The sequence below is a fragment of the Bombina bombina genome, chromosome 5 (genome assembly GCF_027579735.1).
Source record: "Bombina bombina isolate aBomBom1 chromosome 5, aBomBom1.pri, whole genome shotgun sequence".
In the NCBI taxonomy this organism is placed as follows: domain Eukaryota; kingdom Metazoa; phylum Chordata; class Amphibia; order Anura; family Bombinatoridae; genus Bombina; species Bombina bombina.
Window position 1 is genome coordinate 526268690 of NC_069503.1, and position 25929 is coordinate 526294618.

The 25929-nt window shown below is 41.6% G+C and overlaps 1 protein-coding gene across 1 annotated transcript in view; it reads right to left on the bottom strand.

Moving 5' to 3' along the window:
* Window positions 1-25929, bottom strand: part of ITGA9 (integrin subunit alpha 9) — an 838607-nt gene that overhangs the window by 202933 nt on the left and 609745 nt on the right. Inside the window, exons 20-21 of the mRNA XM_053714443.1 lie at window positions 24942-25021; window positions 20475-20564 (exon numbers count right to left, since the gene is read on the bottom strand). Coding sequence (XP_053570418.1) covers window positions 20475-20564; window positions 24942-25021 — 170 coding nt within the window. The remainder of the gene's footprint in view (window positions 1-20474; window positions 20565-24941; window positions 25022-25929) is intronic.

The window sequence follows — 25929 nt, forward strand, 5'->3', positions numbered from 1 at the left end:
GGACACGGATGAACGGGAGGGACAAGACAGATGGTTAAACAGAAGGCACCACTGCTTGAAGAACTTTTCTCCCAAAAATAGCCTCCGAAGAAGCAAAGGTATCAAATTTGGAAAATTTGGAAAAGGTATGAAGCGAAGACCAAGTCGCAGCCTTACAAATCTGTTCAACAGAAGCATCATTTTTAAAAGCCCATGTGGAAGCCACCGCTCTGGTAGAGTGAGCTGTAATTCTTTCAGGAGGCATGCCAAACGGATGATGCTTTACAGCCAAAAAGAAAGAGAGGTAGCCGTAGCTTTTTGACCTCTACGTTTTCCAGAATAGACAACAAACAAAGAAGATGTTTGACGGAAATCTTTGGTCGCTTGCAAGTAAAACTTTAAAGCACGAACCACGTCCAAGTTGTGCAATAGACGCTCCTTCTTAGAGGAAGGATTAGGACACAGAGAAGGAACAACAATTTCCTGATTAATATTCTTATTAGTAACAACCTTAGGAAGGAATCCAGGTTTGGTACGCAAAACCACCTTATCAGCATGGAAAACAAGATAAGGCGAGTCGCATTGCAATGCAGATAGTTCAGAAACTCTTCAAGCCGAAGAGATAGCAACTAAAAACAGACCTTTCCAAGATAGGCGCTTAATATCTATGGAATACATAGGTTCAAACGGAACCCCTTGAAGAATCGTAAGAACTAAATTCAAACTCCATGGCGAAGCAACAGGTTTAAACACAGGCTTGATTCTAACTAAAGCCTGACAGAACGACTGAATGTCTGGAACATCTGCCAGACGTTTGTGCAGTATAATTGATAAAGCAGATATCTGTCCTTTTATGGAACTAGCTGATAGCCGCTTCTCCAATCCTTCTTGGAGAAAGGACAAAATCATAGGAATCCTGATCTTAGTGCATGAGTAGTTTTTGGATTCATACCAATAAAGATATTTATGCCATATCTTATGATAAATTTTCCTGGTGACAGGCTTTCGAGCCTGAATCAAGGTATCTATGACCGACTCAGAGAACCCCCGCTTGTATAAGATCAAGCGTTCAATCTCCAAGCAGTCAGTCGCAGAGAAACTAGATTTGGATGCTGGAATGGACCTTGAATCAGAAGGTCCTGTCTCAGTGGCAGAGTCCATGGTGGAAGAGATGACATGTCCACCAGGTCTACATACCAAGTCCTGCGTGGCCACGCAGGTGCTATCAAAATCACCAAAGCTCTCTCCTGTTTGATTCTGGCAATCAAACGAGGAAGGAGAGGAAATGGTGGAAACACATAAGCCAGGTTCTATCAGTACTGCCTTAGGATCCCTTGACCTGGACCCGTAACGAGGAAGTTTGGCATTCTGAATAGAGACACCATCAGATCCAATTCTGGTGTGCCCCATTGCTGAATCAATTGTGCAAACACCTCTGGATGGAGTTCCCACTCCCCCGGATGAAAAGTCTGACGACTTAGAAAATCTGCTTCCCAGTTCTCCACCCCTGGGATATAGATTGCTGATAGATGGCAAGAGTGAGTCTCTGCCCATCAAATTATTTTGGTAACCTCTATCATCACTAGAGAACTCTTTGTTCCCCCCTGATGATTGATATATGCTACAGTCGTGATATTGTCCGACTGGAATCTCTTGAATCTGGCCGATGCCAACTGAGGCCACGCCTGAAGCGCGTTGAATATCGCTCTCAGTTCTAGAATATGTATCGGGAGGAGAGCCTCCTCCTGAGTCCACAATCCCTGTGCTTTCAGGGAATTCCAGACTGCACCCTAGCCCAACAGGCTGGCGTCCGTCGTCACTATGACCCATGCTGGCCTGCGGAAACACATTCCCTTGGACAGATGATCCAGTGACAACCACCAAAGAAGAGAGTCTCTGGTCTCTTGGTCCAGATTTATCTGAGGAGATAAATCTGCATAATACCCATGTCCATTGCCGCTACCATTAAGCCGATTACCTCCATACACTGAGCCACTGACGGGCAGGGAATGGAATGAAGAGCTCGGCAGATGGATACAATTTTTGATTTCCTGACCTCCGTCAGAAAAATTTTCATGTCCACCGAATTTATCAGAGTTCCCAGGAAAGTAACTCTTGTGAGAGGGATAAGTGAACTCTTTTTTACGTTCACCTTCCACCCGTGAGATCTTAGAAAAGCCAACACGATGTCCGTGTGAGACTTGGCTAGTTGGAAAGTTGACGCCTGGATTAAGATATCATCCAGATAAGGCGCCACAGCTATGCCCCGCGGCCTTAGAACCGCCAGAAGGGACAGTAGCACCTTTGTGAAAATTCTGGGAGCTGTGCCCAACCCGAAGGGAAGAGCCACAAACTGGTAATGCTTGTCCATAAAGGCGAACCTGAGGAACTGGTGATGATCTTTGTGGATAGGAATCTGTAGATATGCATCCTTTAAGTCCCCGGTGATCATATATTGACCCTCCTGAATTTATTCTTACCTGATAAATTTCTTTCTCCAACGGTGTGTCCGGTCCACAGCGTCATCCTTACTTGTGGGAATATTCTCTTCCCCAACAGGAAATGGCAAAGAGCACAGCAAAAGCTGCCCATATAGCCCCTCCTCTGGCTCCGCCCCCCCAGTCATTCGACCGACGGTTAGGAGAAAAAAAGGAGAAACTATAGGGTGCCGTGGTGACTGTAGTGTATAGAGAAAGAAATTTTTCAAACCTGATAAAAAAAACAGGGCGGGCAGTGGACCGGACACACCGTTGGAGAAAGAAATTTATCAGGTAAGCATAAATTCTGTTTTCTCCTACATTGGTGTGTCCGGTCCACGGCATCATCCTTACTTGTGGGAAACAATACCAAAGCTTTAGGACACGGATGAAGGGAGAGAGCAAATCAGGTTACCTAAACGGAAGGCACCACGGCTTGCAAAACCTTTCTCCCAAAAATAGCCTCCGAAGAAGCATAAGTATCGAATTTGTAAAATTTGGCAGTAGCTTTTTGTCCTCTCCTCTTACCAGAGTAAACAACAAACAAAGATGAAGTTTGTCTGAAATCCTTTGTTGCGTCTAAATAGAACTTTAAAGCACGGACCACATCTAAATTGTGTAACAAACGTTCTTTCTTTGAAACTGGATTCGGACACAGAGAAGGAACAACTATTTCCTGGTTAATATTCTTGTTGGAAACAACTTTTGGAAGAAAACCAGGTTTGGTACGCAAAACGACCTTATCTGAATGGAACACCAGATAGGGTGGATCACACTGCAAAGCAGATAATTCAGAAACTCTTCTAGCAGAAGAAAAAGCAACCAAAAACAGAACTTTCCAAGATAGTAACTTGATATCTATGGAATGTAAAGGTTCAAACGGAACCCCTTGAAGAACTGAAAGAACTAAATTTAGACTCCAAGGAGGAGTCATGGGTCTGTAAACAGGCTAACAGGCTTGATTCTGACCAAAGCCTGTACAAAAGCTTGTACATCTGGCACAGCTGCCAGGCGTTTGTGTAACAAAACAGATAAAGCAGAAATCTGTCCTTTTAGAGAACTCGCTGACAACCCTTTATCCAAACCCTCTTGGAGAAAGGAAAGAATCTTAGGAATTTTAATTTTACTCCAGGAGAATCCCTTGGATTCACACCAACAGATATATTTTTTCCATATTTTATGGTAAATCTTTCTAGTCACAGGTTTTCTGGCTTGGACCAGAGTATCTATCACTGATTTGAAAACCCACGCTTGGATAAAATCAAGCGTTCAATTTCCAAGCAGTCAGCTGCAGAGAAACTAGATTTGGATGTTCGAATGGACCTTGTACTAGAAGATCCTGTCTCAAAGGTAGCTTCCAAGGTGGAGCCGATGACATATTCACCAGGTCTGCATACCAAGTCCTGCGTGGCCACGCAGGAGCTATCAGAATCACCGAGGCCTTCTCCTGTTTGATCCTGGCTACGAGCCTGGGAAGGAGAGGAAACGGTGGAAACACATAAGCTAGGTTGAACGACCAAGGCACCACTAATGCATCCACTAGAGTCGCCTTGGGATCCCTGGATCTGGACCCGTAGCAAGGAACTTTGAAGTTCTGACGAGACGCCATCAGATCCATGTCTGGAATGCCCCATAATTGAGTTAACTGGGCAAAGACCTCCGGGTGGAGTTCCCACTCCCCTGGATGGAAAGTCTGACGACTCAAATAATCCGCCTCCCAGTTGTCTACTCCTGGGATGTGAATTGCAGATAGATGGCAGGAGTGATCCTCCGCCCATTTGATGATCTTGGATACCTCTCTCATCGCCAAGGAACTCTTTGTTCCTCCCTGATGGTTGATGTAAGCTACAGTCGTCATGTTGTCCGACTGGAATCTTATGAATCCGGCCTTCGCTAGTTGAGGCCAAGCCCGGAACGCATTGAATATCGCTCTCAGTTCCAGGATGTTTATCGGGAGAAGACTGGCGTCGGTCGTGACAATGACCCACTCTGGTCTGCGGAAACTCATTCCCTGAGACAGGTGATCCTGAGTCAACCACCAACGGAGTGAGTCTCTGGTTAACTGGTCTACTTGAATCTGGGGAGACAAGTCTGCATAATCCCCAATCCACTGTCTGAGCATGCACAGTTGCAATGGTCTTAGATGAATTCGAGCAAAAGGAACCACATCCATTGCTGCCACCATTAGACCTATTACTTCCATGCACTGAGCTATGGAAGGCTGAGGAATAGAATGAAGAACTTGACAAGCCTTTAGAAGCTTTAATTTTCTGACCTCTGTCAGAAAGATCTTCATTTCTACAGAATCTATTATTGTTCCCAGAAAGGGAACTCTTGTAGACGGGGACAGGGAACTCTTTTCCACGTTCACCTTCCACCCGTGAGACTTGAGAAAGGCTAATACAATGTCTGTATGAGCCTTTGATCTGGAAAGGGACGACGCTTGGATTAGAATGTCGTCTAGGTAAGGTGCCACTGCAATGCCCCTCTGTCTTAGAAACGCTAGAAGGGACCCTAGCACCTTTGTGAAGATTCTTGGAGCAGTGGCTAAACCAAACGGAAGAGCCACGAACTGGTAATGTTTGTCCAGAAAGGCGAACCTTAGGAACTGATGATGATCTTTGTGGATAGGAATATGTAGGTACGCATCCTTTAACTCCACGGTAGTCATATATTGACCCTCCTGGATTGTAGGTAAAATAGTTCAAATGGTTTCCATTTTGAACTATGGAACTCTGAGGAATTTGTTTAGAATTTTTAAATCCAGAATTGGTCTGAATGTTCCCTCTTTTTGGGAACTACAAACAGGTTTGAGTAAAACCCCTGACCTTGTTCCGCTGTTGGAACTGGGTGTATCACTCCCATCTTTAATAGGTCTCCTACGCAATGTAAGAATGCCTGTCTATTTATCTGGTCTGAAGATAAGCGAGACATGTGGAACCTTCCCCTTGGAGGAAGTTCCTTGAATTCTAGAAGATAACCCTGAGAGACTATTTCTAGTGCCCAGGGATCCGGAACATCTCTTGCCCAAGCCTGAGCAAAGAGAGAAATTCTGCCCCCTACTAGATCCGGTCCCGGATCGGGGGCTACCCCTTCATGCTGTCTTGGTAGCAGCAGCAGGCTTCTTGGCCTGTTTACCCTTGTTCCAGCCTTGCATTGGTTTCCAAGCTGGCTTAGCCTGGGAAGCGTTACCCTCTTGTCTAGAGGCTGCAGAGTTAGGAGACGGTCTGTTCCTGAAGTTACGAAAGGAACGAAAATTCAACTTATTCTTAGCCTTAAAAGGCCTATCCTGTGGGAGGGCATGGCCCTTTCCCCCAGTGATGTCTGAAATAATCTCCTTCAATTCTGGCCCAAAAAGGGTCTTACCTTTGAAAGGAATATTAAGCAATTTTGTCTTGGAAGATACATCCGCCGACCAAGACTTTAGCCAGAGCGCTCTGCGCGCCACAATTGCAAACCCCGAATTTTTCGCCGCTAACCTCGCCAATTGCAAAGCGCCATCTAAAATAAAGGAATTAGCTAACTTAAGTGCGTGAATTCTGTCCATTACTTCCTCATATGGAGTCTCCTTATTGAGCGACTTTTCTAGTTCATCGAACCAAAAACATGCTGCCGTAGTGACAGGAATAATGCACGAAATTGGTTGGAGGAGGAAACCTTGCTGAACAAAAATCTTTTTAAGCAAACCCTCCAATTTTTTATCCATAGGATCTTTGAAAGCACAATTGTCCTCAATGGAAATAGTTGTGCGTTTGGCTAGCGTAGAAACTGCCCCCTCAACCTTAGGGACTGTTTGCCATGCGTCCTTCCTTGGGTCGACCATGGGGAACATTTTCTTAAATATAGGAGGTGGGACAAAAGGTATGCCTGGTTTCTCCCACTCCTTAGTCACTATGTCCGCCACCCTTTTAGGTATCGGAAAGGCATCAGGGTGCACAGGGACCTCTAGGAATTTGTCCATTTTGCACAATTTTTCTGGAATGACCAAAGAGTCACAATCATCCAGAGTAGTTAGTACCTCCTTGAGTAAGGCGCGGAGATGCTCTAACTTAAATTTAAACGTCACAACATCAGGTTCTGCCTGTTGAGAAACTCTTCCTGAATCAGAAATTTCTCCCTCCGACAAACCCTCCCTCACTGCCAATTCTGACTGGTGTGAGGGTATGACAGAGAAATTATCGTCAGCGCACTCTTGCTCTACTGTATTTAAAACTGAGCAATCACGCTTTCTTTGAAATGCTGGCATTTTGGATAAAATATTAGCTATAGAATTATCCATTACTGCCGTTAATTGTTGCATAGTAACAAGCATTGGCGCGCTAGATGTACTAGGAGTCGCCTGCGCGTGCATAACTGGTATTGACACAGAAGGAGAGGATGGTGAACTACCCCCACTACCTTCATTTGAGGAATCATCTTGGGCAACCTTATTAAATGTGACAGTACTGTCCTTACTTTGTCTGGACGCCATGGCACAATTATCACATACATTTGAAGGGGGGACCACCTTGGCCTCCATACATATAGAACATGTTCTATCTGAAGGTACAGACATGTTAGACAGGCTTATACAGGCTATTAATGCAATAAAACCGTTTTTAAACAAAACCGTTACTGTCTCTTTAAATGTTAAACAGAGCACACTTTATTTCTGAATGTGTGAAAAACTATGAAGGAAATATCCAATCTTTACCAAATTTGCACCCTAGTGTCTTAATGCTTTAAAAGTATTGCACCCCAAATGAGGAAACCGGAGCTGTTTTATCAATTAACAATTTTAAACCAACTACAGTCCCAGCCACAGCGTTTGCTGCGGCTTCACTTGTCCTTGGGGGTTATTCGCTACAGAAATAAGCCTTCCAGGAACGTTTTTAATGGCCACCAGACCCTCTCACATGAAGCTGCATGCACTGCATCCAAAAGAAACTGCGCAATTAAGGCGCGAAAATGAGGCTCTGCCTACTAGAGTGAAAGGCCCTTCCTGACTGGGAAAGGTGTCTAAACGACTGCCTGACGCTTAAAAACGCTACCAAATTGGGGCGGAGCCTGACCACGCAGGGAGATGGTCGCACACTGAAAGGGCTCCCATCTCCCAAGCCAGTAAAAATCACTTTTTTGGCATCACAACTCTCCCTAAAACCTGCAACTAACATGGACAGAGGTCAAGGGGGATGACCGACACAAGTTAAAAGTTTGGAGCAACACAGACGAGTAAGGACTTCATACATCTGAACGACGCGGCAAAGAAGAACACGCCGCCCCAAAATAAAGGCCTTAAACTTCTGTAACACACATCGCCTGCATCCACGCTCGAACCGAGCGATAGACAGAGACGCCAGAAGGGACCCGATCGCGGGCAGACAACAACTCAGGGGATCCACGGTGACCCACAGCGATCACGCATCAGAGAGGTGAGACTTCAGGAGCGGTTAACACCGGAGGGGGTCACGGGCCATTATCTAAGCACAGAACATAACCGGAGGTACTATACAAAACCTAACTGCATGAGCCGGGACACTACACACCTAAGCACCCTAACATCATAGTACCTAAGGCCTAGGTGCCTGATCTAAGAAGACAATAGTGCTTGAGGCCTAATAACCACGTGGGAAGCCGCGACCACAACTTGATCGCCCCACACCACATCACACCATCCCCTCTTACCAGAAAGACGAGATTAAGCAATCTCTATTAAAAAAAAAAAAAAAAAAAAGGGGGTATAAAAAAGACATAACAAGAAGAAGATAAACAGTTGGGAGTCCCGGATCTCTTACAGCGACATCCCCCATACAGGTTTGAGCCTTGAGGGATGCCTTGCAAAAAACAAAACAAAGCAGGACACTCTGGGCCCTCTAACCCCTTAAGCCAATTCTTAAAACCTGTCGACTCCAAAACTGATTCCCCTGACGAGAATATGGCCAACAAACAAACCACTACCACAGCTCAGGTGCTACAGATAGAAACCCCACAGACACCGTATCTTACAAAAAATGACATACAGCAGTTATCTTCTAAAGAAGATATTCAGGGAGTTCTGATGGAAATGAGATCTTTATTTGGGGATTTAAGAAAGGACCTGGGCGCTCTAGACAATAGAGTATTGAAGCTGGAAGAACACCAAGATACCATTACAGAAAAGGCTAAGCAACAAGAAGAGGATTTAAAGAGCCAGTCAGAACAAATCTTTTACTTGACAGACAAAATGGAAGACTTGGATAACAGATGTAGGCGCAACAACCTTAGGTTTAGGGGGGTCTCTGAATCAGTACATCCCCCTGCAATCGAAGGCTACTTGCAAGCTCTTTTTAAGATAATAAAAGGGGATCCCTTTGCTCAGGAGATACCAATAGAAAGGGCTCACAGGGCTCTGAGGCCCAAACCACCCTTAAAGGCCCCTCCTAGAGACATTATAGTTAAATTTCTAAGTTTCAAGGACAAGGAGGACATCCTTAAAAACGCCAGATCCAAACAACCTATATCGCACGCAGGGGAGGAAATCCAAATCTTTTCTGACCTATCCCCAGTTACCCTCCAGAAAAGACGGGAACTTTCGCACATCACTGCACATCTTAGGAGACACAAGATCCCTTACCGCTGGGGGTTCCCAGTATCCATTATTGTGATTCACAATAACAAACCACTTATCTACAGACCAGGAACCGATCCAAAACTGTTCTATAGAGATTTGAATATTTTGGATAACAGGGAGCACATACCCCCCCACTTAAGGAGGGAAGACACAGCAGGACCCTCTACACCCACGGCTGAACCATCTTCAGATGAGTAGATAAAATTGCAGACTGTGTATTATTACTGGTAATTATGATTCTTCATTTTAGGAGACTGTAATATTATTGAACTGCCCTCTAGACTGCCACTATATATAATGGTGATTCTCTTTCTTATAAGTCCAACTCATTAACAATGGACATACACCACTATTCTCCACTCCTGTCATCCCTTGTACCCAATGGGACACACTGAGTCCTCCTGTCTACCCCAAGAAGAAAGGGTTGTCTGGATTTACCAGCCCTCTAGAACTTTGCAATATCCAACCTCTCTAAAATGTTTTAGACACTAATGTTTAGAATTTATTGGGATAATAGCTAGGAGTATTGTTTGACAGGCGATACATACACCTTTATGATACCCCCCCTCCTTCCCTCTTCCCCCCGCCTCCTATGCACTCTCTCCCCACTCTCCTCCTACCTTCTAATTACCCTTCTCCAACCTGTCACCTCCCTTATCCCTCACTCATACTCCCTCACTCATCTCCTCCCTCTCCCCCTTCATTCCCTATACCCTTCTTCCCCCTTCTAATCACACACTATATCAAGATGCTAAAATACCAGATAAGCATACTGTATTGAGATGTTATAAGTCATAATGAGAATAAGGTCTAAATATTTCAGGTCATAGAAACGAAATGCCTATGTTAAAAGCTTTCTATGTTATCTGTCTCGTGATCTTCTAATGTTATCCCTTCCCCATAGCATACTTAATCCTCCCTTATCTCCCTCTCTTCTTTCCCCTTTCCATCTCTCTCACCCTTTCTCATGATTCTGATATTACCCTCCTTTATCCCACAGCCCCCCTCATAATCCTCTCCTTCTTCTCTTTCTTCTCTCCTACTCTTTTACTCTCTGTTACCCCCTCACTCACTCTACCTATACTAGTCTTCACCCGCTCAATTCATCTCCCCCCCTCCCCACATACCCCCTCCCCCCTCTGATCCCTTCTCATCCCCCTCTTCTCTTCTCTGAATAATCACGACCGTTTAGCCTTAAAATATAAATGTTAAGTCCACCGACTGGAGGTACGCCATGCTATAGCTGATACTAGGTCAAAAACCTTCAGGCCTCAGGCTCTAGGTCACTTGTTAAAATCGCTGTCTGATTTTTTCTTCTCTTGGTTGTTTAATGTTTATAAATGTCTTACTGCAAATTCTAAAAATGATATGTGATAACAGATTTCAGAAATGTATGGCATGTGATCTCTTTATCTCTTTAGCAACCCTACCTTATCCACTTCTCTAGTATACTTCTTCTCCCCTACCTTTCTCCCTCCCTACTACCTCTCCTCCCTTACCCCTCACCTATTATCTCCTCTTCTCTTCCCCTCATGTCCTTATACCATGACTCCTCTCCTCTTCCTCCCTCTCCCTCCTTCACTCATTTTCATTTTTCTACCCCCAACGACAATATTGGCTACATTTAACTCAGCCGTGCCCCATTTTCAGAGATCTATTGTGATATTATAAGTACCCGTTATGTAAGTTAAATGTTACAGTTTCAAGGTGTGATTGTTTTTTATTTTCATCTTTTGTTTGGCCTCCTATTATCTTGGTATTGTGTCGGTTTGTCCCCCTCCGCTGCCGGCCAAGAGTCATTTGACTCTTCCCTCTTGGAGAGTGATTTCTTTATGGTTATTATTTACTGTGCTTGGAAGTACTACCCCTATATTGACTTTGCATACAGCAAGGTTGTCACTTTCCCTTCTCCTTCCACCAAGGTTTAATAGAGACATCTCCAAATTTGTCAATTCATCTAAAGCTTAAGTAGTATATAACCTTGGTTCTCTCTTTTCCTTAAACTCGTATCTTTCTTCTAAATCTTCTCCTAACCTCTCCTCATTCTCTGATCTATCCCTATCCCCCCCCTTTTTTTTTTTTTTTTTTTTTCTTCTCTTCCCATCCCTTCCCTTCCCCCCGAGCTAGAGCGTCAGACCCAAAATGACTCCTAAAGTCAGCAAATTTCAGGACCACTCCTTACAAATATCCACTATTAATACTAAAGGGTTAAACAACCCAGGGAAGCGATCTATCGCTTTCAGGGACCTCAACAAGCTTCATAGTCATATCCTAATGTTGCAGGAAACCCACTTCCAAAAGGGTAAAGAACCTAAATGGTACAATAAACAATACCCAGTTGCACACTTTGCATCTGGGCCAAATAAAAAAGCGGGAGTGGGAATCCTATTTCACAGATCACTACCAATTCAAATACTTCAAGTAGAAAAAGATCCAGCAGGTAGACATATACTAATCAAGGGCTCCCTGTACGGCCACCTAATAACCCTAATCAACATCTACGCCCCTAATCAGACCCAAATTGTTTTTTTCAGAAAAGTTGCCAACCTCATTCTAGATCACTCCCAGGGTGTCGTCTTCTTAGCAGGAGACTTTAATCTTTCCTTTGAGCCTCACATGGACTCCTCAAAAGGATCCTCCAAGGTTGCTATTAAAAAAATCAAAATAATCAAACATATTTTGCAGAGCCTCACACTCCATGACACATGGAGAACTTTGCATCCCCTAGAAAAGGATTATACCTTTTATTCAAATCCACACAATAGCTATACTAGAATCGATCATATATACACGGACCCCCTAGGTCTTTCCATCACGGGTGACTGCAATATTGGCCCTATCACCTGGTCTGATCATGCCCCGGTAACGTGCAGAATACTTTGGCCTGACATTCCAATTTCTCCCAAAATCTGGAGGCTAGACGACTCGCTGTTGAAAGATCCGATTTTTCTTGAATCATTACAAAAAGAAATCTCGGAATATTTCACCCTAAACTCTCATTCATCCTCTTCTAGACAGCTAGAATGGGAAGCACACAAAACAGTGACTAGAGGCTTACTAATTAAACAAAAGTCCAAACTTAACCGAGTAGCTAGGGAAAAACACTCTAATCTATTACAAACAATAACTACGCTAGAAGCTACCCACAAACAAAACCCCAACAATGATCAAGTCCTTAAAGACCTCCTAGACGCTAGACTCCAGCTTAAACAACATTTGAATGAGATTTACCAAAGAAAGGCTCTGTTTCTCAAACAATATTACTATGAAGGTGGTAATAAACCAGGGAAAATTTTAGCGAGAAACTTGAAAAGGAAGCAACTGACTACTTACATACACTCATTGGGATCCACAGAAGGAAAGATAGCTAAGGATAGTGTCACGATAGCGGAAACATTCCGGGCATATTATAACAAACTTTACAATCTGGGAGTTGATACCTCTCAAGAAAAACCCTCTTTAGGAGAGGATCTAAGTCATTATTTTCAGAACCTACAGCTACCAAAAGTTGATGAACAGTCTGCTGCCTCTCTAGGGTCAGAAATCTCATTAGAAGAGCTACAGCAGGCCATAAAAGATATTCCCTCTGGGAAAAGCCCTGGACCGGACGGTCTTACTTCCACATATTATAAAGAATGTTGTGGGGTACTAGCGGGTCACATGTTACAAATGTTTAACAAACTTAGAGACGAACCCACATTATCTAGAATGCTATTAGAGGTCCATATAACAGTTTTGGCCAAGCCAGGCAAACAGGCTACCTCTCCCGGCAACTTCAGACCCATATCCTTGATTAACGTAGATATGAAAATTTTGGCCAAAATATTAGCTAATAGATTGAACAAAATTCTCCCGAATTTGATTGATAGGGACCAAGTAGGATTTATCCCCGGAAGAGAGGCGAGAGATAATATCACTAAAGTAATCCAAATTATTAATTACGCGAAGATTTCCAATACCCCAATAGTATTATTTGCAACAGATGCAGAAAAGGCCTTCAACAGGGTAGGCTGGCCCTTCCTGCGAAAGGCGATGGAAGAGATGGATATTCCATCCTCCTTCCTAAATATGTCCATGGCCCTTTACTCGGCTCCGAACGCGAGGGTCCGAGTGAACGGGACACTCTCTGACACTTTTTACATCAGCAACGGGACGAGGCAGGGATGCCCTCTGTCGCCCTTGCTCTTTGCTATCTCAATTGAGGTATTGGCTCAAAAAATTAGGCTCAATGACAAAATCACAGGCATAAGGGTAGGGGACTTAGAGACTAAACAAGCTCTATACGCAGACGACGTTCTTTTTACTTTAACCAAGGCAGAAACATCCATCCCAGAACTCTTAAAAGAATTAGACTCCTATGGTAAGGTTTCAAATTTCCTTCTCAATCTAAACAAATCCGAACTTATGAATATAAATACCCCTCCGCAACATATAGTTACCCTCCAAGAAAGATATGCGATTCCCATAGCAAAACTCAAACTTAAATATCTAGGGATACATCTTACACCACGTATAGAAGACTTATTTAAACACAACTATATACCCCTAAAAGAGGAAATTGTTAGAGATTTATCGAGCTGGAAAAATAAACCTATCTCCTGGTTAGGGAGGATAGGAATATTTAAGATGAATATCCTTCCCAGAATTCTTTATTTTCTACAAGCTTTACCAATTCCACTACAGGAAGGATATTTAAAACAACTACAATCAATTATAGAACGATACATTTGGGCAAACATTAAACCAAGAATCCCAAAAAAGACAATGTATCTACCTAGGGAACGAGGGGGGCTAGGATTACCCAACCTAATGACATATAGGAGAGCGATACTCTTACAAAGAGTGGTTGAGTGGTCACATAATAATACAGATAAGGCTTGGATACATCTTGATAGACAGATATTTAAATTAAACAATGTAGGCACTTTAGCTTGGACCCCAATGATACACAGACCAAAAAATATATCTAAATTCCTAATAACTACAGAAACACTTTCAGAATGGGATAAAACAATAGCAACTAGTACTCACATCTCATCTAGAAACTCTCCTCTCACGCCAATTATTGAAAACCCCGAACTTCTGTACTGGAAACAGGGTTATCAAATCAAACAACCATACAGTCTCAGAACAGGGTCAATGTACTACCTTAGGGAGAATAACCGCCTCAAAACTCACGCCCAAATAGCGGAGACTCACACAGAAATATTCACCTCATGGCTCAATTATAATAGACTACTCCACTATATATCACACCACAAATCTAGGAAAGATCTAGGGAGAGATCCTACAATTTTTGAGGGACTATGCGTACTCCAAAGACCACCCAGACATCTTATTTCCATATTATATAAACTTGTAACCAATGACAAGGAAGCACTGCTACCCTCTTACACATTAGCATGGAATAAAGAATTATCCCATGAACTAGATGCAGAGGCCTGGACTAAGGCCTTTGAGCGCACAAAACGATCATCAATCTCCGCTAACATACAAGAGACAAATTTTAAACTCCTGAGCCGCTGGTACCTTACACCAGCTAGGCTCCATAAAATCTTCCCCTCCTTAAGTAGCTCCTGCTGGAGGGGCTGTGGAGGCGAGGGATCCTTATCGCACATATGGTGGTCTTGTCCCAAGCTAGGAAACTACTGGGATACTATTTTTAACACTATTTCAAATAAGCTACACATTCACATACCAAACTCACCTGAAAGCATACTGTTTTGTTCTCTCCCCAAAATCAAGGAACCGGCCAAAATGGCCCTTCTGCTAATAATGATCACGGGGGCTAAGAAACTCATACCCAAAAGATGGAAATCTCAAATTACCCCCACAATAGATGAGTGGAATAGGGAGGTATTGGAACTAATCTCTCTAGAAAGATACCACTTCCTCAAAATAAATAAACTCGATATACACGAGCTGATAATGGCAACATGGAAGGGTACTATTTAGATGGCGCCACCCCAAGAACCTCTGCCGCTCCCTTTCCCCCTTATCTCCCCCTCTCCCCCCCGGGTTTTTTTTTTTTTTTTTTTTTTTTTTTTTTTTCTCTTCTTCTTTCTCTCTCTCTCTCCCCTCCTTTCCTTCTTCTCTTATCTATCTCTTCTCTTACTCTTGTAGATCTCATTCATTGCACATATCACTTTAAGTACTTACCAACTGAGCATGATGCAATGGTAATGATGCAGGTCTCCCCATATGCACTATATACACCATAAATATAAAATTGGAAGGTACTCCAGGTATGACGCTCTCTTTTCCCTTTATCTTCTTGTTTTGTATTTGAGGCCAAAAACTCTAAGACATTGGTATTGAACCATAAAAATAAAGAGATAGACTTCTTATTGTATAGTTAGGACCGTATCACATTGTTTAACTCTTGTATATACTGTAAAGCTTGTTGGGAATCTAGATCCTGTTTCGAATATTGTAAACCTGTAAAAACCACAATAAAGCTTCTTTGAAAACTTAAAAAAAAAAAAAAAAAAAACGCTACCAAATTATTCTCAAGTTTTAAAACACTTCAAACCACATATAAATATTGAATAAAGCAATCGATTTAGCCCACAATAGTGTCAACCAGTATATAGCCCATTAATAAGCCTTCATTCTGTTATGAGTCTAAGAAAATGGCTTACCGATCCCAAAGAGGGAAAATGACAGTCTTCTAGCATTACTAAGTCTTGTTAGAAAATGGACTAGTCATACCTTGAGCAGAAAAGTCTGCAAACTGTTCCCCCCAACTGAAGTTCTCTGGGCTCAACAGTCCTGCGTGGGAACAGCAATTGATTTTAGTTACTGCTGCTAAAATCATACTCCTCTTTTAAACAGAACTCTTCATCCTTTTCTGTTTTAGAGTAAATAGTACAAACCGGCACTATTTTAAAATAACAAACTCTTGATAGAAGAATAAAAAACTACAACTAACACCACATACTCTTCACCATCTCCGTGGAGATGCTACTTGTTCAGAGCGGCAAAGAGAATAACTGGGGGGCGGAGCCAGAGGAGGGGCTATATGGGCAGCTTTTGCTGTGCTCTTTGCCATTTCCTGTTGGGGAAGAGAATATTCCCAAAAGTAAGGATGACGCCGTGGACCGGACACACCAATGTTGGAGAAATAGTCCGAATGGTCTCCATCTTGAAGGAAGAATTTGTTTAGGATCTTGAGATCCAAAATTGGTCTGAAGGTTCCCTCTTTTTTGGGAACCACAAACAGATTGAAGTAGAAACCTTGCCCCTGTTCTTTTTTCGGAACTGGGCAGATCACTCCCATGGTATATAGGTCTTCTACACAGCGTAAGAACGCCTCTCTTTTTGTCTGGTTTACAGACAATTGAGAAATATGAAATCTCCCCCTTGGGGGAGAATTTTTGAAAACTAGAAGATACCCCTGGGTTACTATTTCTAAAGCCCAGGAGTCCTGAACGTCTCTTGTCCAAGCCTAAGCAAAGAGAGAAAGTCTGCCCCCTACTATATCCAGTCCCGGATCGGGGGCTACCCCTTCATGCTGTCTTGGTGGCAGCAGCAGGCTTCTTGGCCTGTTTACCCTTGTTCCAAGTCTGGTTAGGTCTCCAGACTGACTTGGATTAAGCAAAATTCCCCTCTTGCTTTGCGGCAGGGGAAGAGGTAGAGGGACCACCTTTGAAGTTTCGAAAGGAACGAAAATTATTTTGTTTGGTCCTCATCTTATTCGTCTTATCCTGAGGAAGGGCATGGCCTTTCCCTCCAGTGATGTCTGAAATTATCTCTTTCAGTTCAGGCCCGAATAGGGTCTTACCCTTGAAAGGGATGGCTAAAAGCTTAGCTTTTGATGACACATCAGACCAGGACTTAAGCCATAACGCTCTACGCGCTAAAATGGCAAAACCTGAATTCTTTGCTGCTAATTTAGCCAATTGAAAAGCGGCATCTGTAATGAAATAATTAACTAGCTTGAGAGCCCTAATTCTATCCAGAATATCATCTAATGGGGTCTCAACCTGAAGAGCCTCTTCCAGAGCCTAGAACCAAAAAGACGCTGCAGTAGTTACAGGAACAATGCACGCTATAGGTTGGAGAAGAAAACCTTGATGAACAAATATTTTCTTCAGAAGACCCTCTAATTTTGTATCCATAGGATCTTTGAAAGCACAACTGTCCTCAATAGGTATAGTTGTACACTTAGCCAGGGTAGAAATAGCTCCCTCCACCTTAGGGACCGTCTGCCACGAGTCCCGCACGGCGTCTGATATGGGAAACATTTTCTTAAAAGTAGGAGGGGGAGCGAACGATCTATCCCACTCCATAGTAACAATTTCTGAAATCCTCTTAGGGACCGGAAAAACATCAGTGTAGGCAGGAACCTCTAGGAATCTGTCCATTTTACACAATTTCTCTGGAACTACAATAGGGTCACAATCATCCAGAGTCGCAAAAACCTCACTGAGCAATAAGCGGAGGTGTTCTAGTTTGAATTTAAAAGCCGTCATATCTAAATCTGTCTGAGGGAACGTATTTCCTGAATCAGAAATCTCTCCCTCAGCCAGCAAATCCCTCACTTCAGAACATTGTGAGGGTACATCAGATATGGCTAATAAAGCGTCAGAGGGATCAGGGTTTGTTCTCACACCAGACCTACTGCGATTCCCCTGCAACCCAGGCAGCTTAGATAAAACCTCTGTGAGGGTAGTATTCATAAATGCGGCCATATCTTGCAGGGTGAAAGAATTAGACGCACTAGAAGTACTTGGCGTTGCTTGTGCGGGCGTTAACGGTTGTGACACTTGGGGAGAATTAGATGGCAAAACCCGATTCTCTTCTGACTGAGAATCATCCTGCGACATACTTTTAGTATCTAAAATATGTTCTTTACAATTTATTGACCTTTCAGTGCATGAGGGACACATTCTGAGTGGAGGTTCCACAATGGCTTCCAAACATATTGAACATTGACTTTCCTCAATGTCAGACATGTTGAACAGGCTAGTAATGACTACAAACAAGCATGAAAACACTTTATTTAGTGAAAAAAATAACAATCTTAAAAAACGGTACTGTGCTTTTAAGAGAAAAAAAGCATACATGTTCTGCAAAACAGCCTAAACATGTACCAAATTTTTCAAAATTTTGTATGTAGACACAACATAAGTAGTTAAGATTGCCCCACAAGGAATTTTAACATTTAACCCCTTAATTTGCAAACTGGATCGAAAATAGGCCCAGATCCGGAAAAAACACCCTCAACACCTTGCCACAGCCCTGCTGTGGCCCTACCTGCCCTCAGGGATCGAAAATGTGGGGTAAAAGCTTCGATTTGGCCCAAAACATACACCAGGGCCCTCAGGAGTTAGAGCTTGCTGATAAAACTAACTGTGCATCTCACTCGATGTCTCCTCTGCCTTAAAGAACCACACTAGAGCGGTTATAACTAGCCATGTGGATTCTGAGACCCAAAAGTTAAGCCATGTGTGCTCTCAATAAAGTTGCCCAAAACGTTATTGCCCACAAAAACGATAAAGCACTCTCAAATAAAAAAAAACGTTTGCTCACAAACATTTGCAATTCAGTGTCAACCATAATAGTAATTTGCCCCATATGCAAGCTAAGTAATGCACTTCTTTTGGCTCTAGGATCACTGCTTACCCTTACCCTCCTGGGTATAATGTCAGCCTTTCTGAAATACACAGTCTCTCCAGAAAAATATGACTGAACATACCTCACTGCTGCATAGCATGAAACTGTTCCTCACATTGAAGTTTCCTGTACTCCTCAGCCTCTGTGGGAACAGCAATGGACCTTAGTTACAAATGCTAAGATCTTCATCCTCCAGGCAGCAGTCTTCATCCATCTGCTGCCTGAGAGTAAATAGTACACACCGGTACCATTAAAAATAACAAACTCTTGCTTGAAGAAATTAAAAACTAATATTTTATCACCTCTTTCACTTTACCCTTCCTAGTACTTAGAGTAGGCAAAGAGAATGACTGGGGGGTGGAGCTAAGGGAGGAGCTATATAGACAGCTCTGCTGTGGTGCTCTTTGCCACTTCCTGTTAGCAGGAGGATAATATCCCACAAGTAAAGGATGAATCTGTGGACTCGTCTTACCTTTATAGAAGAAATGATAATAAAAAAAAAAAGGTTTCACTAGATTAACATTTTTATCTCCTCAAATTAGTTAGTTTCATAAATTATCCAGACACACATTTCTTCGCATAACCACAGCTACACATACACTTTGTCAAAATATCTTTCTTTATCCTTCTGTAAGCCTCACTTGTAATGTTAACAGTACTGAATGGCAACACTACTACATATAGGAAAGAGATGTGGCTATAAAACAACAGATAACAGCAATATATCCTGTTGCTACAGCCTGAGAAACAAAGACTAGATGAAAGCAGTGCAGTGGAAACTTTGTTATATAAACAAAACGTTATTGCCCACAAAAACGATAAAGCACTCTCAAATCAAAAAAACGTTTGCTCACAAACATTTGCAATTCAGTGTCAACCATAATAGTAATTGGCCCCATATGCAAGCTAAGTAATGCACTTCTTTTGGCTCTAGGATCACTGCTTACCCTTACCCTCCTGGGTATAATGTCAGCCTTTCTGAAATACACAGTCTCTCCAGAAAAATATGACTGAACATACCTCACTGCTGCATAGCATGAAACTGTTCCTCACATTGAAGTTTCCTGTACTCCTCAGCCTCTGTGGGAACAGCAATGGACCTTAGTTACAAATGCTAAGATCTTCATCCTCCAGGCAGCAGTCTTCATCCATCTGCTGCCTGAGAGTAAATAGTACACACCGGTACCATTAAAAATAACAAACTCTTGCTTGAAGAAATTAAAAACTAATATTTTATCACCTCTTTCACTTTACCCTTCCTAGTACTTAGAGTAGGCAAAGAGAATGACTGGGGGGTGGAGCTAAGGGAGGAGCTATATAGACAGCTCTGCTGTGGTGCTCTTTGCCACTTCCTGTTAGCAGGAGGATAATATCCTACAAGTAAAGGATGAATCTGTGGACTCGTCTTACCTTTATAGAAGAAATGATAATAAAAAAAAAAAGGTTTCACTAGATTAACATTTTTATCTCCTCAAATTAGTTAGTTTCATAAATTATCCAGACACACATTTCTTCGCATAACCACAGCTACACATACACTGTCAAAATATCTTTCTTTATCCTTCTGTAAGCCTCACTTGTAATGTTAACAGTACTGAATGGCAACACTACTACATATAGGAAAGAGATGTGGCTATAAAACAACAGATAACAGCAATATATCCTGTTGCTACAGCCTGAGAAACAAAGACTAGATGAAAGCAGTGCAGTGGAAACTTTGTTATATAAACAAGGGAAGAATGTAATTTTCCACTATGATAAAGACTGTACATTTCCTTTTCTGTATTTCAGGATACTAATTGGTCAGTTACCCTGTGACTGAAGAGTCCACTTCATGCAGTAGAGGTACAGCGAGAATGAGGGTGTTGTCATGAAGAGATTCTGTCCGTTCTATATTTCCGCTGTGTTAAGAAGATAAAAAAAAAAAAAAAGTTTCTCAAAGTTATTTTACAGTCCCACAGTATGAAGTAACCCACTTAATGAAACACTAAATATATCTTATAAAGACAGATGTTTATGGTGATTAATCAGGCATGGGAAACTAGCGCAAAACTGCTAGGGGTTACATCATCTATTTTATGTATACATCTGCAAATGCATTATGTTTAGTGATTAAGCAAATAAATAGATCTCAGTCAATAGTGTAATACGTTTAAATGGGATAGAAAAGTAAAAAATTAAATGTGCATGGGTGCATTTCGATGTGAAATATAAGCATTTTTGGAATATACTTTCATCAGCAAAAATGCCTTTAGTTAAAGATATTACTGTTTTTCTGTGGCATATGCACATATCCTGCTAGGGCCTGTGCACCAGTATTCAAACTCCAAGAGGCCTATTTATCAAATGTCTGTCGGACCTGATACGACAGTGCGGATCAGGTCCGACAGACATCGCTGAATGCGGAGAGCAATACGCTCTCCGTATTCAGCATTGCACCAGCAGCTCACAAGAGCTGTCAATCAGCAGGGAGGTGTCAATCAACCCAATCGTACTCGATCAGATTGAATTGTGGTCTTTAGACCGCTGCTTCATAACTGCTGTTTCTGGCGAGTCTGAAGACTCTGCAGAAACATGGGCCCACAAGCTCCATACGAAGCTTGAGAAATGGGCCTCCAAGCCTGCTTAGAGAGCTGGAAGTGGTGGGTATTGCCTCTGAAGATTTAATTTGTGTCATACAAGTGACTGCTGACTCAGTAGTGAAAGAGATGCAGCGTCGCTCAGTCCACGTCATACGGCTGAACAAATGATCTTTTCCAGGATCTTGAAAGCGGGTAATAGGTCAGTGTTAGAGAAGGACAGGCGGCACTCCAGGATAAAAGTTAAAAATTCATTCTTTATTCAAAGATTCTTTAAAATAACAACACTCATGTTGCAAACAAAAGGTGGAGGAGGAGGAAACCTTACATGTTTCGTACTCTGCGGCACTTAATCATAGGTATACCATGCAGTAGAGGTATACCTATGATTAAGTGCCGCAGGGTACCAAAAATGTAAGGTTTCCTCCTCCTCCACCTTTTGTTTGCAACATGAGTGTTGTTATTTTAAAGAATCTTTGAATAAAGAATGAATTTTTAACTTTTATCCTGGAGTGCCGCCTGTCCTTCTCTACAATTGACTGCTGACTCTCTGAGAAGGTTTGGTGCTTGAATACTGGTGCATATGCCACTGAAAAACAGTAATATTTTTTTTTACTAGAAGCATTTTTGCTAATTAAATTATGGTGCAAAAATGCTTATATTTCACATTTAAAGGCATCCATGCCCATTTCATTTTTGACCTTCTTATCCCTTTAAAATGTCTTATCAAAGTCTCAAAAGTGACATGCTTTTGCTCTCCAATTGGAATGGTATGTAAATACTTCTGTGAATTAACCCTTTCGTGCCAGGGTTAACTTGTCTACATCGGAACAACTGTTCCGATGTAAACAAATTGAAATCTCGCGATCGTGCAAGTGATCACGAGATTTCAATGATGGGATCGCATCAGGGGGCGTCCCTATGATGCTAGGCACGCACTCCAGACTGCGAGCCCATCAGGGAAGCACAAGTGGCTTCAGAAAAGCCAAGCGGTTAGGACGTTGTATTTCGTCCTTCGGTGCTAAAGCCCAGTAAAATTCGGGCGAAATACAACGTCTTAACACAGTGCAGTCAGTCTTGTCTGGGACAGAGTGCATACTTGTTTGACAAAGAATGGTAAATTCAATTTTCATGAACTGAGAATAAAGACTTGAAGTTGAGTTGAATTGGCCACATAAAAGTCATGTGCACATTTTACAGAATATTTGTAATTTTATTTTGCTGATATTTGTTCTTATATGTGCTGTGCTGGGCAGCATGCACATTTCTGTTTGCAGAGTTTCCATTTCCTTAGTAAGGGATTCTACAGTATTGAATTAATCTGTTGTAGAGAGCAGATGTTTTGATTACACAACTTTTTGACTCTTTAGAACAGTGCTTTCCAAACTGTGTGTCGTGACACATTAGTGTGTCGGCGGCAGTGTGTAGGTGTGTCCCTGCTTCAGCACAAACTTTTTTGAATTTAAAATTATTTTTAATTTTTCTTTTGGTTTCCCACTTTCTGCCTGCCTGCTATGCATATCACGTGATTGACACGTGATTGATACCTAGTGGGTCATAGATCATCTTAACCTATTGGCGCAGCTTAGCGGGAACTGAAACTATTCCCATTGGTGGCACATTGGCTCGTGACTGCACGTGTAGTCTCCTCAATCGCCTCGTGACTGCACATGTAGTCAGTGAGTGGGACAGCAATGTGTTTGCAGCGCGGGCAGTAGTCAGTCGGACTCGCAGAAGTCAAAAGTCAAAGTGTTGTTTTTTTTTGCAGCTACCTCTCAGTAGTGCATTGCTGCTCCTGCTCTTGATATGTGGATAGGAAGTGGAAGCTTAAAAATGCTTGATAATGAAATGCGAGTGTCTTTATCTAATATTCTACCCAATATTCAGAAACTGTGTTCATCCCATCAACCTCATACATCCCATTAAAATAGTAAGTAGCTATTGGTGCTATTAAACTTTTTTTTTTAATTCTTGCACACTTACATACTGTTACTTGTAAATACATTTCGTTATTATATAATTTATTTATGTGTCCATATCTCTTAAAAAAAGTTAGTTTAACCTCCTGTTTGCTAGTACAACTGAATTACTGTGTCCCAAAATGATGTAGGTCTAAAAAGTGTCACCAACATGAAAAGTTTGGAAAGCTCTGCTTTAGAATAATGAATCCATTCACAGTTGAGATTTGTTTGTAAGGTTTTCATATACATGACAGAAATGATCCTAAGTGCTATTTGCTGCAGAATGCCTGGGCATTGTCATTGTAATCATCTTTATATTTGCCATTGATATATCATTTAAAGGGGAACTGGGGATTAACATGTTCCAGTTAATTGGATAAAGGGAAGTCACTCAGTCTTCCTACCTGCCCATAGCAGGTAGCAAGCTAAATATCTTTATGTTCATGTATATCATGATGGTGCAAGAATGATTAATTGGAACATTAGAATATTCTCAGGCAGATCCATAGTAAAGAAAGACAAAATTGTAGCTCAAATATTCTGTGCAACTATTTACTTTAATGTGATAGGAAGGTCAATAGGAATGCATTTAAACTTTAAATATAATCCTTTTTGTAATATATTTCCATTAGCAAAAATGCTTCTATTAAAAGTCACAACTATTTTTCGGCAGCATATGCTGTGAGGGGCCACTCATCAATATTCAAACACCCCACCTTCCCAGAGAATCAGCAGTGATTTATATAATTGTTTCTCAACCGCGGTCCTCAAGTAGCCCCAACAGTCCAGGTTTTCATTATAGCTGAACCAGTGCACAGGTGAAATAATCAGCTGATGGGTGAGAGCAGGTTAGTAACCATGGTTACAGATCAGCTGATTACTTCACCTGTGCACTGGTTCAGCTATAATTAACAAATGGCCTGTTGGGGGTACTTGAGGACAGTTGTTGAGAAACACTGAATTATATAACACAAATTGAGTCTTTCCAGACACAATACACAACACCACCATCTCTCTGAGCTTGAATACTAATGCACAGGCCCTCACAGCATATGTGTGTATGATGCTGAAAAACAGTAATATATTTTGCTAGAAGCATTTTTGCTAATAGAAGCATATTGCACAACTGTACATTTTAGTTTTCCCCTTTCTATCCCTTTAAAGGGACATGAAAATTAAAAATTAAACTATTATAATTCAGATTAATATTTAGTGTTTAACCTCTTAACGACCGCAATGTACCACGTATGTTGCCGGTCATTAAGGGTTTCCTTGCTAAAAAAAGCGTGGGGCACGCCACTAGCAGCGGTACCACGCTATTGTACACAACACGAGCAGCAAGAGCGCACTATTAGAATTGCATTTCTAATAGTGCGGTCTTGCTGCTCGTGGCATGCTTTTTTTTTTTTTTTTAGCAAAGAAACCCTTAACGACCGGTGACATACATGGTACAGGGTACGTCACTGGTCCTTAAGGGGATAAATGTGCTTCTATTATCAAATTTTCCTGTTTGTTTTGGTTAAAACTTAGCTCATTTAGATGAGAGCAAGCAAAGGTTATTCTCAGGAGTGTGCATGTGTCTTAAACACTATACGGCAGCATTGTTTGTACCAACGTATGTAGCAATGCTGTACATAAAACAAGCAGCAATTTTAAAATGCCTGATAGAGCACTACTGCGTTACTAGGTTTTGGACTTAGAAATTGAGTTTTATAGACACAACTAAAATCTCTCATACCTTTGAGCAGTGACGAGGAAATACAGACCCTCCTCCTCTCCAGACAAGTGGGTGGTATCAAAAATGACACTAAAACCATACTGTAATAAAAGAGAAGAGAATGGTGATATTTTTGCTTTTGATAGGAAATATTAGTAGAGAAATTATTTCTAGAGATTAATTGCCTGCTGACAACTTCCAGTTATACTGATAGAGAACCTTTCTCCACAAGCTTGAAACAAAATCAAGTTATTTTTTTTTTAGGAAAGGAACATCTGTTTTTCAAAAGTTAGAACATTTCAATACATTTTAACATATTGTTTTACATGCAAGAAAGAAAATAAAGTAAAAATCTTTTTTCAAATATTTTCTCTAATCATATTTGTCTTAAAGGGACATTATTTGGATAGAACATACTATTTTAAACAACTTTCCAATTTACTTCTATCATCAAATTTGTTTTATTCTCTTGTTATCCTTTGCTGAAGGAACAGCATTGCACTACTGGCAGCTAGATGAACAAATCTAGTTAGCCAATCACAAGAGGCAAATGTGTGCAGGCACCAATCAGCACTAGTGTATGATATGCGCATATTCTTTTTCAACAAGGGATACTAAGAGTACAAAGCACATTTGAAAATAGAATTCATTTTAAAAGTGTCTTAAAATTGCATGCTCTATCTGATTCGTTCAAAATTTAATTTTGACTTTCCTATCCCTTTAAAAGCACCAAAGCACAAATTGCTTACATGGGCATTAACAGATAAACTTTCATTGTGGGCAAAGGGAAAGATTTTTTTTTGTATTCCAGGTACCAGACACAAAGTCCAATGAGGTCCCTTCCTCCCCTTTCTGTGTTGCTGTATGTAGATAACGGGTTGGTATCACTGTGATCTCTACTCCACAGATGGTAGACACTGGTGTAATAGGTTGGCAGGCACGTTCCTATTGGCTAGCTGTTTATTAGGCTGTTAACTTGTTAAGTTTTGTCAGTGGATCTTGGTTGCTT